This window comes from Procambarus clarkii, chromosome 63 (genome assembly GCF_040958095.1).
Source record: "Procambarus clarkii isolate CNS0578487 chromosome 63, FALCON_Pclarkii_2.0, whole genome shotgun sequence".
NCBI lineage: Eukaryota > Metazoa > Arthropoda > Malacostraca > Decapoda > Cambaridae > Procambarus > Procambarus clarkii.
Window position 1 is genome coordinate 10055924 of NC_091212.1, and position 13468 is coordinate 10069391.

General features: G+C 42.6%; 1 protein-coding gene across 5 annotated transcripts in view; it reads right to left on the bottom strand.

The window, feature by feature from the left end:
* The window catches only part of LOC123769540 (maspardin), a 26644-nt gene continuing 13176 nt past the window's right edge, over window positions 1–13468 (bottom strand). For 4 of the 5 annotated variants that reach the window (XM_045760765.2, XM_045760760.2, XM_045760763.2 and 1 more), the window contains 5 exons: window positions 10872–10980; window positions 9892–9975; window positions 7925–8086; window positions 3543–3632; window positions 1–477 (listed from right to left, as the gene is read on the bottom strand). In XM_045760765.2, coding sequence (XP_045616721.1) covers window positions 3564–3632; window positions 7925–8086; window positions 9892–9975; window positions 10872–10980 — 424 coding nt within the window. In that variant the 3' untranslated portion in view covers window positions 1–477; window positions 3543–3563. Of the gene's footprint in view, window positions 478–3537; window positions 3633–7924; window positions 8087–9891; window positions 9976–10871; window positions 10981–13468 lie in introns of all 5 variants that reach the window. The other variant, XM_045760762.2, reaches the window with a different exon arrangement.

The window sequence follows — 13468 nt, forward strand, 5'->3', positions numbered from 1 at the left end:
TATAGAGCAATTTGATTTATTTCAGACATTCTTTGCAGCATAATAAAAAAATGAAAAGTGCAGTGCACCAAAATACAAAATAGAAAATTACTGAAGAGAAAAAATATAAAAATACATCAGATGATACAAACAAGAAAGACAGTACATGTATAAGTCACACTTTTTTTTTTTTATAATTTATATAAATATACAAATTTTCATTCATACATAAATCCTGTTTCTAATAAACCAATCTAAAAAGTTGCATCAATTCAAAGAATAAACATATCACCGAGTTTCTTTGCATTACAGCCATTGTAATCAGTAAAACTACATTTCTTAACTTCATGACTTGCAATCTTGACAAACCTAGTATTGCAACAGCTAGTATTGTCTCAGCAACTGAGACAATGCTGCACGTGAGCAAATACTGTACAGTAATTCACAGTTCTTTGCCATTCTTCATCTGGTGTGTGCAATACTTCCTTTTGTGTAAACCTGAGAAAGAGAGAACATATCAAATACAATATTTACACCTCTTGTCTTGTGAGCTATGTCTCCAAAATATTAATACAATATAAAAAAAATTATGAAATTTCTTATAAATAAAAGCTATCCTACAATGGGTGGAGACACCAGTGGGCAGGTGGTGTAGTGGGTGGAGACACCAGTGGGCAGGTGGTGTAGTGGGTGGAGACACCAGTGGGCAGGTGGTGTGGTGGGCGGAGACACCAGTGGGCAGGTGGTGTGGTGGGTGGAGGCACTGGTGGGCAGGTGGTGTAGTGGGTGGAGACACCAGTGGGCAGGTGGTGTGGTGGGCGGAGACACCAGTGGGCAGGTGGTGTGGGTGGAGGCACTGGTGGGCAGGTGGTGTGGTGGGTGGAGACACCAGTGGGCAGGTGGTGTGGTGGGCGGAGACACCGGTGGGCAGGTGGTGTGGTGGGCGGAGACACCAGTGGGCAGGTGGTGTGGTGGGCGGAGACACCAGTGGGCAGGTGGTGTGGTGGGCGGAGACACCAGTGGGCAGGTGGTGTGGTGGGCGGAGACACCAGTGGGCAGGTGGTGTGGTGGGCGGAGACACCAGTGGGCAGGTGGTGTGGTGGGCGGAGACACCAGTGGGCAGGTGGTGTGGTGGGCGGAGACACCAATGGGCAGGTGGTGTGGTGGGCGGAGACACCAGTGGGCAGGTGGTGTGGTGAGTGGAAATGTTGGTGGATAAGTGGTGTTGTGGGTATAACTATTAGTGAGCTGGTGGTGTGGTTGGGTGAGTAATGTGGATATGGAAGCATTTTGAGTTGGAAGTATGGTGGGTGGGAAGTATGGTGGGTGGGGAGTACGGTGGGTGGAGAGTACGGTGGGTGGACAGAACAGAGGGTATGGGTGACATGGGAATATGGTTGGTGCTTACCTATCAGTGACTACCGAGCAGCAAGAATTAGCTCTTCGTGCCCCACCTCCTCGTCTTTCATAATCGGCACACCTATTACATCTCTTGCCATTTCAGTTCTGTGTCAATTTTTTTTCTTGACGTTGTGAACACAAGTAGAAATCGAGTTCCCTTAGCCTGTCATCCCAGTGCTAATCCCTCTCACTTCTGCTACTAGTCCGGTTGCAAACCTTTGTATTTTCTTCTGTTACCCTTCGGACTTCATAAAGGTGTAAGCACATGGTAGGAATGTGGGTGAGAATTTGGTTGGTGGTTTAAGAGGGTGTGTAGGTAGGAACATAGGAGTGGTCTGGGTGCATGATTGGAGGACATTGTGTGAAATGAGCACATGTTGCAAGGTGTGAGCACAGTTTGTGAAGAGTACAGGTGGAGGACAAGCTTAGAGTAAAAGTGAAAAACTGAGAGAGCAGCAAGTGTGTGAAGGTCGGCGAGTATGCTATAGTTTACCTGTAGTCGGTTCATGAGTTCTCCTCCACAAACCCAGCCTGGCCTTGTTTGGTGATAACTTGATCAGTCAGGCTGTGGCTCGCAGCAGAAATTTGCAATTAAAGTAGATGAGGCAGTGAGTGGAGGTAAGAGTGAGAGTAAAGTAGAGTATAGGAAGTGAGTGGGGAAGATATTGAGTGGAGGAATGAGGGAGAGAGTTCGGTAAAGAGTATAGGATAAAGCGAGGGAGTGGGAGAGAGAATGGGTGTGTATGTGAGGAGGGAGCCAAATCATGGTTGTCTCTGCTGGAGTGGATGGGTGAACATACCATGAGTGCATGTTATGTAATACAAGTGCACACAATTTAAGTCAACTGTATTGTAAAATGAATGGGGGGAGCAAGAATAATAATACAATACTGTAATGTAACTTCATAATTGTTTAAAAAATTATGCTATAAAAAATTGACAATCAAAACACCAATGTTGAATGTAATGAAACGCCATTTTCTGGGTGAGCCCCGATGGCTCCCTGGAGCTATCAGCTATTAGGCTGATATATGTTACATTAGTCTGGGGCATCAGCCAATTGAACTTCAGCCTACCAGGACCACGAGTCAGAACCTGGGCCCCCTCAGAGAGAGAAAGGGAGCAATGGCCTATGGAAACCTTGTATTTGGGGGCATTCCATGTCTGCCGTCAACCGGGGTTAGCACCTATAAAGGTAGGCATAACGAAACAGACCCTACCTGGTAAGAGAATTGCAGCCGAAGACTGAACAGAGACGCAGAACTCCCCCAACTTAAAGAAAGAAGCAAACGTCACACTCCACCACCACGCAGCTTGTCCACGCAGCTCTCCCCTCCCTGGGAGGGGGAGGGGGGAGCCCCAAACCCCCCTGTGACAGCTACTCAACAATTCCAGTTTGGAGGCCGAGCATCAAAGCCCACGAGAAAACACTGCCGACTGGAGAGAAAAAGGGTGCCAGAGAGCCTCCGGGACTCAACATCGAGAAAATGGTCTTTCATCACATTCAATACTGGTTTTCTGAGGGGAGCTCCTCCGGCTTCCTGGAGCTACCTAACCAAAGACAAGTAAAAGAGGGACTTACCCGGGAGGCGGCCACCAAGTTGAGACAACTGGCTGCAACCTGCGACCCAAAGCCACACATGAACGATTAGGACCAGGAAAGTTTACTAGATAACGGGCGGCCAGGACCCTGTTCGACCTCCAAAATCCCTGCGCCCGAATGTCAGCCCAAGACATGTTGCTGAAGACGGTAGCCAAAGCAGCAAACTTACGAATGTCATTTGCACGAGGATAGACTGCAGGCCACCATGTGGGGTCTGTTTTGTTATGCCTACCTTTCTGGGTGCTAACCCCAGTTAATGGAAAACATGGAATGCCCCCAAATACATGGCGATTTCCAAAGGCCATTGCTCCCTTTGCCTCTCTGAGTCAGGGGGAGGGGGGGGTCTGGTTGTGGCTCGTGGTCCCTGGTAGGCTGAACTCCAATTAACTGATGCCCCAGAATAATATAACACATATCAGCCTGATAGCTGATAGCTCCAGGGAGCAGGAGGGGCTTCCCTCAGAAAAGGATGAGTTCACTGATTATAATTTGACAAAATTTTTAGAAAATGACTTAATAAATTTAATCCAATGCTACTTGGAATGCAAATTTACCTTACCAATGTGATATGTGGGCAGTGCTATCGGTCAACAGGAGTGCCAGAATCGCAGGCACTCAGATGGCTACCCTCGTAAACTCGAAGGTGGACCTAAAAATACATACTAATTACTATTTGGTAAAACTAAAACATTGTGGTTAAGGCTTTTACTGGAAATTCTAACATGCTACTTTCAACTAGCTCCTTTTCATGCTTTATAAACAGTCCTATATTTTGTGTTAAGACACAAACATCACTTTTTTCCTATATCCTGTATAATCAATTAACCCCCACACACCCCTCCATGTCTCCCACCACACACACACTCCCAGGCATCTGCTCACTCTCTCACACTCGTGCAAACAGAGTGGTAGACGGTTGGAACAAGTTAGGTGAAAAGGTGGTGGACGCCAAAACCGTCAGTAATTTCAAAGCGTTATATGACAGAGTACTGGGAATATGGGACACCATGAGCATAGCTCTCATCCTGTAACTACACCTGGGTAATTACACTCCCCATCTCCTTCTGAATAGACCCTCCCCATCTCTCCCCACAAATAACCTACCCATCTCCTCCCACACATACACCCCCCATATCCCCCTATCAATATAATCATTTTCACTACAAATCAAATCCAATATTTTATTCATAAATAGATGCACATTTATAGCTGGTAAAGTTTACATAAAAAGTAGAGCACATTAATTACACAAGGGTGTCACAATAACAGCACAGCATGTAAACATTGTCATTTTCAGAATCAAAAACTTTATTCATAATAAATTATACAAATCATTACAATACTGACTGGACTGAACAAGTGTATAACAATCTAAATCAAAATTACATCTTAGGCATAAAATGAATGACATTTAGCTAACAATTTGAAAGATTGTAAAAACAAGGTGAAGTTTAACTGTAGAACGATAAGACACATTCAGTATTGCCACAATTTATATATCACAAAACTGGGATCCATACCATGATGATGTAGATATTTGCACACCCTCACCATTGTACACCAACATATTATGGGGCTATCCTGGCCCAAAATCACTCCACACACACAGCTCACAACATCAATCCAACTTCAACTGGACTCAAAATTCCTGCCAGTAATCTGTCTCTCTAACAGGAGTTCCTTCATAATTCCAACTATCCAGCTGAGGATCTCTGCTTTCTCTGCTGACAAGTTGTGTTATTCTGTCCCGCAGACCTTGCTGCAACATTATATATCTATCACTCACTCTTAAGTTGTATTTCCTAACTTTTAATTTTTATATTTCTGGAAAAGGAGGAGTGCCTGAAAAAAAAAAAGCTAGATTGAGTTTACTGGATGGGGTGATTCCTTTCAGTCAAAATGGTATCATCCACTTGTGAACGATTTCAAGTATGGGTGTTGATACCAAGCCAGGAAGGAGACAGCAATGAGTGCAAGGATGGGCATCCATGGTACATCTAGAACATTTCCTCCATTTACAATTAGGCTTACCAAAGTCATCATTTTGTAGGTCCCATAGTTCACATTCATGCAAGCTTAGACATCGACTATTAAGTGGGCAAAATATGCTCAAGTAATGTTGAATCAATGTCAATAACAGCAGAAAAATGCAGTTAAGCACTCTATGGATAATCAAAACCACATTTCATAGGCATCATTAGTTGTTGAATTAGGAACCAATCCTATTTAACACTTTCGGTACCTGATGCAGGTATATCTGTCAAAAAACCAGTGTTGAATGTAATGAAACGCCATTTTCTGGGCGAGTCCCGGAGGCTCCCCGGAGCTTACCAGGCTGATATGCTAATGTCAGACTTTGGCATCAGTCATGTGTACGGAGTTCTTATGGGCCTACTGGGGACCACAAGCCAGAACCTGGCCCCCTCAAAGAGGCAAGGGGGAGCAATGGCATATAGAAACCCCCGTGTGGTTGGAAGCATTCTATGTCTGCCATCGACTGGGTTAGGCACCCAGAAAGGTAGGCATTCCAAAACAAATCTTTATTCTGGTGAAAATTGCAATAAAAAACTGAACGAGTGGATAGAACTCCCCAAACAAAAACAAGCAAACTAGTATGACGTCACCCATCATCGCGCCGCTGTCTGCGCAGCTCCCCCCTCCCCGGGAGGGGGAAGGAGTAGCCCCAGACCTACCACGCCAGCAATCCACACCCCAGCTCTTCGGCTGATGCTAATGGCACCGGTTGTGTGCTCCGGCTCCAGTGGTTGTTTCAGCACTGTACCTAGAGTGTGGTGTCTGTCTTCTAGGTGTTGAATGCCCCCCTGCGCCCGAGAGGGGGGGCAGGGGGGAGCTGCGCAGACAGCGGCGTGATGATGGGTGATGTCATACTAGTTTGCTCGTTTTTGTTTGGGGAAGTTCTATCCACTCGTTCGATTTTTGGTTGCAATTTCCACCAGAATAGGGGTTTGTTTTGGGACGCCTACCTTTCTGGGTGCCTAACCCGGTCGATGGCAGAAATAGAATGCTTCCAACCACACGGGGGTTTCTATAGGCCATTGCTCCCCTTGCCTCTTTGAGGGGGCCAGGTTCTGGCTTGTGGTCCCCAGTAGGCCCATAAGAACTCCGTACAGATGACCTGATGCCAAAGTCTGACATTAGCATATCAGCCTGGTAAGCTCCAGGGAGCTGTAGGGGCTTCCCCCAGAAAAACGAAAATAGTGAGAGGGCAGCATGACACAAACAGCGTCAATAATTTAAAAACTTGTAAAACTTCCACTTATTGTCCTAATCCTGTGGGATTTTTTTTTTTTTTTAATGAGTGCCAACATTTTCCCATTCTCTATATATCCCATGTGGCATCCTGACCCGGCCATGTGGGCACCCACCCACACTGGAGGCTCACTGTTCTTGTAACCTCGGTCGTGACAGCCGTGGCCTTCCCTCGATTCCAAGTGTTTCCCCATTCCAGTTATTTAATCTCGGGTATTTGTCATTACCGACTTTATAAACATTGCAAATTGACTTCCAGATGGATACTGATCAAAAGCAGAGCCAATCCATGACGAAAGCATTGAAAGAAACATGTATTGCATGAGGAGAAAAGTTAGAGTTTTCGTCGAAAGTATAGAAAAGTGAGACTTGCACAGTAGGTTCTTATATGCAAATATTCCTTTACAGCATTCTATTGCGAACAATTCAATACCGAATTGAACGACGTAGCACATTGAGGTCAGAAAGCTAAAAAGAGTATAAACATTTGTGGTTGGTGGCGAGTTCACATGCACCGCTCGGGCTACCTTGAGGTGTGCGACGGGTTGCCCGCTGGGGCAATGAAAGTGTTAACCCCGGCACTATGCCCCTCTATATAGCTGACATCCCCTTCATCCACAGTGCAGAAGAAAAAATATAAATGTTTTTCTAATATTGTTAAATGTCTACATGGGAAAAAAATTGCATGCGACTTTAGTCATGGTGAAGCTGAAAATCTTACAATGACATCGTGATTCATGTGCGTTCATTGAGCACTTGGCCTGGGTTGTCACCCCAGGCCAGGTGTGGGACAGGAGTTGCTGTGAAGATATTTTGACATATTTATCCCAATGTCATTTTTTTTTCAGTACAGTATTATCCCGCCAAATACACATCGAAACTACAATGTTGGTACAACGTTCAAACAAGTTTTAACACCACCTAACCAGTTATATCAATCAATATAGCAAGTTGTAACAACGTTCTAATACGTCATAAACACGTTAAGCCAAGATATAACAATTTTATTATAAGTTGTAACAAGCGGAAAATAGACACAGTTACGGTTTGTGTTTTCAGGGATATTATCAATTACGTGTCTTTTGAAAAACTTACCAGTATATAACGTGTGGAACATTGGATTGCTCAAATATAGTCATGCCACTAAGATGCACACTATATAATTTGCCTAGAACAATAAAACATACTGCTTTTGCTGTTACGTATTACACCATATACACAATTCATACATAACTATATACATTTTCAGGCGTGATTTGAAACCACTAAGCAGCTCTGGTGAACGTTATAATCTCATAACATTTCATCAGAGTTCAGCCTAGATTTGCACGTTTTGCATGAAATTATAATTGAATATATAATACTTTCTATGCATTTCTAATGTTTGTACCAAGGTTTTTTAAAATGCATTGATGCAATGGGCTATCAATATTGTTATTTGTATCACAGAGCTAGTAAGAACACGGGTATGAAGTACACACATCAGTACATGTCACTAAAATGCACATCATATTATATTCTTAGAATAATAAAACACACTGTTTTTGCTATTGTTACTCTGTAAACAGACTTGTATATACTGAATATACATTTAGTACAATATACATAGAAATAATACTGGAAGATAAAATAAAGGTCAATAAGAGAAAAAATTTTCATATATATTCTCACTTGAAGGTATATATTAACTTCTTCTGCTCTTGACAGGAAGGGAAAGTTTCCGCCTGACTTGAGGTGGGCTAAGCGAGCTGTTGGGTAGCATTTATACAGCTCCTCTTTTACAGACTGAGATAAGGCCGATTCATCAAAAACATCCAGGATTGTCACATCAACCTGTAAATACAAATGTCTCTCTCATAAGTGTTTTTAATGAACCAATAAAAACTGTATAAATATACAAATGCAGATATTTTGTTAAATAATTCAGTCACAAGCACCACCAGGACACAGGGTAACTTGAGAGGAGAATCCTCAGAAAGGAGGACACCCAAACCCCCTCAGAGAAGATACTTCTGGTAAGAAAATGGGAAACACAAACTTGCACAAAGACATCAAATTAAAACAATGTTAGAATGAACTAAGAGGTTAGAAAAGATGATGATTGATTGATGAAGATTAAGCCACCCAAAATGTGGCACGGGCATGAATAGCCCATAAGTGGTGGTCCTCTTGAGCCATTACCAGTATCAATAGATGATACCGATATCTGTGGAGTTGCAACTGCACCCTGCGTGACGGGAGATGTCTCCCGTCGGTTAGAAAAAACAAGATGGGGAGCATACATGAAGTGAAGCATACTTTGGAATCAAACAATAACCACAGCCCGACATGGGACACAAATTTCCCAAGGAATGGTAACACCCCTAAGCTAGAGCATAACCAGTCCTAGCCAGAGGCAGAATGAACATCAGAGGTAGTACCAAGCATGCAAGTGATGATATATGTCAACTGGACCCTCACGTGACCTAAGTTGTCACTTGATAGTGTGCAGTGTATTGATGCTATGAATGTTTATATTGACAAACTATTGTTTGCTTGGTGTTCTTTCGCTTTTCTTTCTAATCATTTGAGGTTTGATTTGCTCTGGCTGTATTTTCTGGGTAGTTTCTTAAATGTTGGGTCAATCTCTGACTCCCATGGTCTCCTTGCCTCTATTGGTGCAATAGATTCTGATCCTGTTAAAGAACTACAGAGACCTAAAGTGTTATGCTAGCTCTGTGGTACTAGAGACAATTGCACTGATAAGCTACAGTGTAAGAATCCAGTGACTAATCTATCTACTTCACTATTAAAGGCATGGCTTTGGGGTGCAGAACAACCTGGCAACATACACAAGGTGAGGATATGGTTGAATGGACCCTGGTACACTGCATCACGTACCTACATCACAAGAACGTGTTCCAGACAACTGTGAATAAAGATTTATAAACTCTGTGACCTAACTACTGTGCACACACAGGTGTTGCTTATATATATTGCATATAGCTAAGGCAAATGTGCACTATAATCTTTCATGGTACGAAAAAAAGTCCAATTAGAAATGGTCCCACAAATGACAAAATAGGGAGAATGTGGTGGTCTGGGATTGTGAACTCATTGTATGTGTAATGATGCCAACTGGAGGTAGGTGGCTTATGTAACCAGGCAGGTGAATGAGCAGTTAGTGAATCCTCAATTGGCAGTCATTTGGGTTGCTAAACAAAGACTCAGTAGGGCTTTGAGTCTATAATTGTATCTCTGGTGATTATTTTGGGCTGGATCAAGCTTCTCTTCATTGTCTCAACAGCCCCTTTAATGACCCTGTAGAAATGCTCGAAAATATCATGTGGTACTGACGACTACACTGCTTCCCTGCCTGCCTGTGCCTGAATACTGTCTATTTCAGTGAATACTTACCTTAAGACGTTTATCAAGTGTGACTGTTCAGAAATGTGCATCACAGTACTGTACTGATTTCAGAAAACATGTTACATTTGGAGCATGACCAAAACAAAGACTCTTGATTAAAAGAAAACACGAAGACAATATTTTTAATATCAATATGTAAGGTGCTGTGACCAACTTATTTTATTTTACTTAAAAAAAAGAGGGAGAGGGAATAGGGCTTCATACTGAATAATTTTTTGTAATTATTTCACCTGTATTTTGTGAGGTTGTACATAGTCCGGAGAACAGTTGAGAGTGAGTCTTGATGCCAGCTCGCTCTGATTTATACTGTCCAACTGAAAGAAAAAAATGGTCAAAAGTTAAGGTGACTGAAATAAGTTTCTTGCTTACACATCAGTACTGTATATGCATATAATGAAACCATAAAAGCAAGTAATATTTCACATGCAGAATAACCCTAATGAAACCTTACATTTCAGTTGACTTGCAGTACACATAGAAGCATTGTGTGTATGATTTTATTATAGAAATTTAAGCTTATTTGGCAGTTAAAAAACCAAGTTACAGAATTAATTATTTAGGAAAGGGTCACATGTTTTCAATTTATATTTATTGGCTAGTTGCATACTGTATAGATGGTGCTGAGTGTCAAGGTAAATAACAGGATAAGTCATAGGCAAAGCATCTGAGGCAGCCACAGGTACCCAATTATCCCCCCAACAAACACACACACACACACACACGATAGAGCCCAATAGGCTCAGGAATCTGTACACCAGTTGATTGACAGTTGAGAGGAGGGACCAAAGAGCCAAAGCTCAACCCTCACAAGCACAAATAGGTGAGTACACACACGTACACACACACACACACGTACACACACACACACACGAACAGAGTCAACTATATCAACTCCATCACCAGGCCTTGCTATGGTTATCAGGTAAAAAAGGCAACCCAAAAATGAGATACTGTAACTTGAAAGGAATCCCAAGCCCTGAAAAAGATAACTCTGGTTAAAAAGGAAAATGCAAACCAACATTTGGGAAGGAAAGTCTAAAGCCAAGTCAGAGTGAAACAATCCTTGGAACGCACAATATGGGTGTCATAACAGACTACTTAAGCACTGGGGAGTCACTGAAGAAGCTAGCACATAAAAACCATGTAAAGTCCAAAATGTATCCCTACCAAGGAAATTCAATTTGTCATTTAAATAAAGAACTGTACTTACTCTTTCTACCATGAAGTCTATTGAGTCTGCAATGTGTGAATCCATTAGCTTTCTGGGGAATCGACCAATAATCATCTTCTTCAAAAGTGTTGCTGGTAGCATCCAAAAACTGTGCAAATAATAAAGCTGTTCTATAGTTCACATCAGTAATCTAAAACAAACTGACAACCCAATAGCTTGAACAAAGGCATATAATGCAGTAGAAAATATTTCAATGCTGCAGTTTAAAGAGATTCTACAATGAATTACAATGCCTCTATCAACATTTAGTATTGAATGAAAATGTAATGGCATTTGAACTTAACATGCTTGCATTTTGCATTCTGCTGCCAATACTCAAGTGAACCAAGGTTAAGCAGGCTGGAGGATCGATGCCCATGAAGGTTTTCAGTCATTCTACATATGTTTAACTTTTTACTGTCTTATGTTTTGTTGTTTTACTTGAAAATATTTTCAAATGATTGCTCTATCATATGGTAAAGTGAAAAAAGGGAATGCATAAGAACCAGTAGTCACAACCCACACCAATGAACTGGGACTGAGAGTGACAGGTAAACAGTGTACATGAGGATGTTTATACTGTAATTATTGTATCTCCTATACAGCTCCTGGTTTTATTGTTTTAAATTATTCCTGGGTAGGCCCTCTTGATAGCTCCACTGGCACCCAAGGGCCATGTTCAGTGTCATGCTTCTTTAACTATCTCTGCCCATCAGAAGCAAATGCAATTTCACAATGACTTGCCCCCGCCCCCCCTCATAGGGCCATGGCGCATGTGGAAATCAGAGAATGACCCACTACTCAGGCAATCTGCCCTAAAATGAAGGAGTTGCACAACACTAAACTACTACTCCTGAGAATGTTTGAGAAACTCTGAAACAAGCAACAGACCTTCCAATTAACACCTGCCAGAGACCACCAGACTGCTTAGACAGGAACCCTTTACAATTTTGTGGCCAGCTATCCATAAGGGGGCCTGATGGCTGAGTGGACAGTGCTTAGGGTTTGTAGTCTAAGGGTCCAGGTTTGATCCCCGACGGAGGCTGTAACAAATGGGCAGGGTTCTTTCACCCTGATGTTCCTGTTCACGTCACAGTAAACAGGTACCTGGTAGTTAGACAGCTGCTATGGGCTGCTTCCTGGGGATGTAATTATCTAAGTGTAATTACCTAAGTGTAGTTACAGGATGAGAGCTACGCTCGTGGTGTCCCGTCTACCAAGATCTCTTTGTCATATAACACTTTGAACCTACTGACGGTCTTGGCCTCCACCACCTTTTCACTTAACTTGTTCCAACCGTCTACCACTCTGTTTGCAAAAGTGAATTTTCTTATATTTCTTCGGCATCTTTGTTTAATTAGTTTAAATCTATGACCTCTTGTTCTTGAAGTTCCAGGTCTCAGGAAATCTTCCTTATCGATTTTATCAATTTTGTACGCAATGATCATCTTGAGGTTATCTTGAGATGATTTCGGGGATTTTTAGTGTCCCCGCGGCCCGGTCCTCGACCAGGCCTCCACCCCCAGGAAGCAGCCCGTGACAGCTGACTAACACCCAGGTACCTATTTTACTGCTAGGTAACAGGGGCATAGGGTGAAAGAAACTCTGCCCATTGTTTCTCGCCGGCGCCTGGGATTGAACCCAGGACCACAGGATCACAAGTCCAGCGTACTGTCCGCTCGGCCGACCGGCTCCCCCATATCACCTTTTGGGTGATCATATTTTGGGTGATCATATCACCTTTTATTCTTCTGTCTTCTAGTTTTGGCATATTTAATGCCTCTAACCTCTCCTCGTAGCTCCTGCCCTTCAGATCTGGGAGCCACTTAGTAACATGTCTTTGCACCTTTTCCAGTTTGTTGATGCGCTTCTTAAGATATGGGCATCACACAACCACTGCATATTCTAGCTTTGGCCTAACAAAAGTCGTGATAATAAAGGAAGACAGTTCTCTAGTTGCTGGACCTTGTGACCATCAGGACTCCGGCGGCTCGTCCCCACAACCTGGTCATGACTCTTCCTGTATGCGTGTGAAAATTAGGATTAAGGACTTGTTCAAAATGCTATGCATGCTAGTGGCTGTACAAGAATGTAAGAACTCTTGTATGTATATATGTATCTTTATATGTGTGTATATTTTATGTATATAAATTATGTACATGATCCACACATTTGGAGTTCGTACTTCCATCATCATTTCACACGTGTACACTTTTTACCTTAAATGTCTCCTGCTACCTTGGTCCACTTCAGTCCTTGTTTCAGGACCCCCTTCCCTTCTTCCTCAAGATTTTTGAGTTGTACCTTTGGGGTATTCCATTTTAAATTCTGGAAAGTGCTTATGCACTTTGTTATGGAAGTGAGACCTCTTAAGTGGAGGTAGTAGTTAGCTGCCTTATTTTGTGTGTGGGTCTTGTTATGGTTCATGCTGGAGTCAGAATTCAGCTCTGTAAGTTGGGTGTGTGTTCAAGAAATATACCAAGTAATTATCTTCACTGTGACTCCTCAAGGCCTTTCTCATCTCTGAGAAGAGTTTCAGTGTTTGGCAATTTTGTGCTTCACTGAGGCTGTTTACTTCGTAACTTTGCCGATTTGGT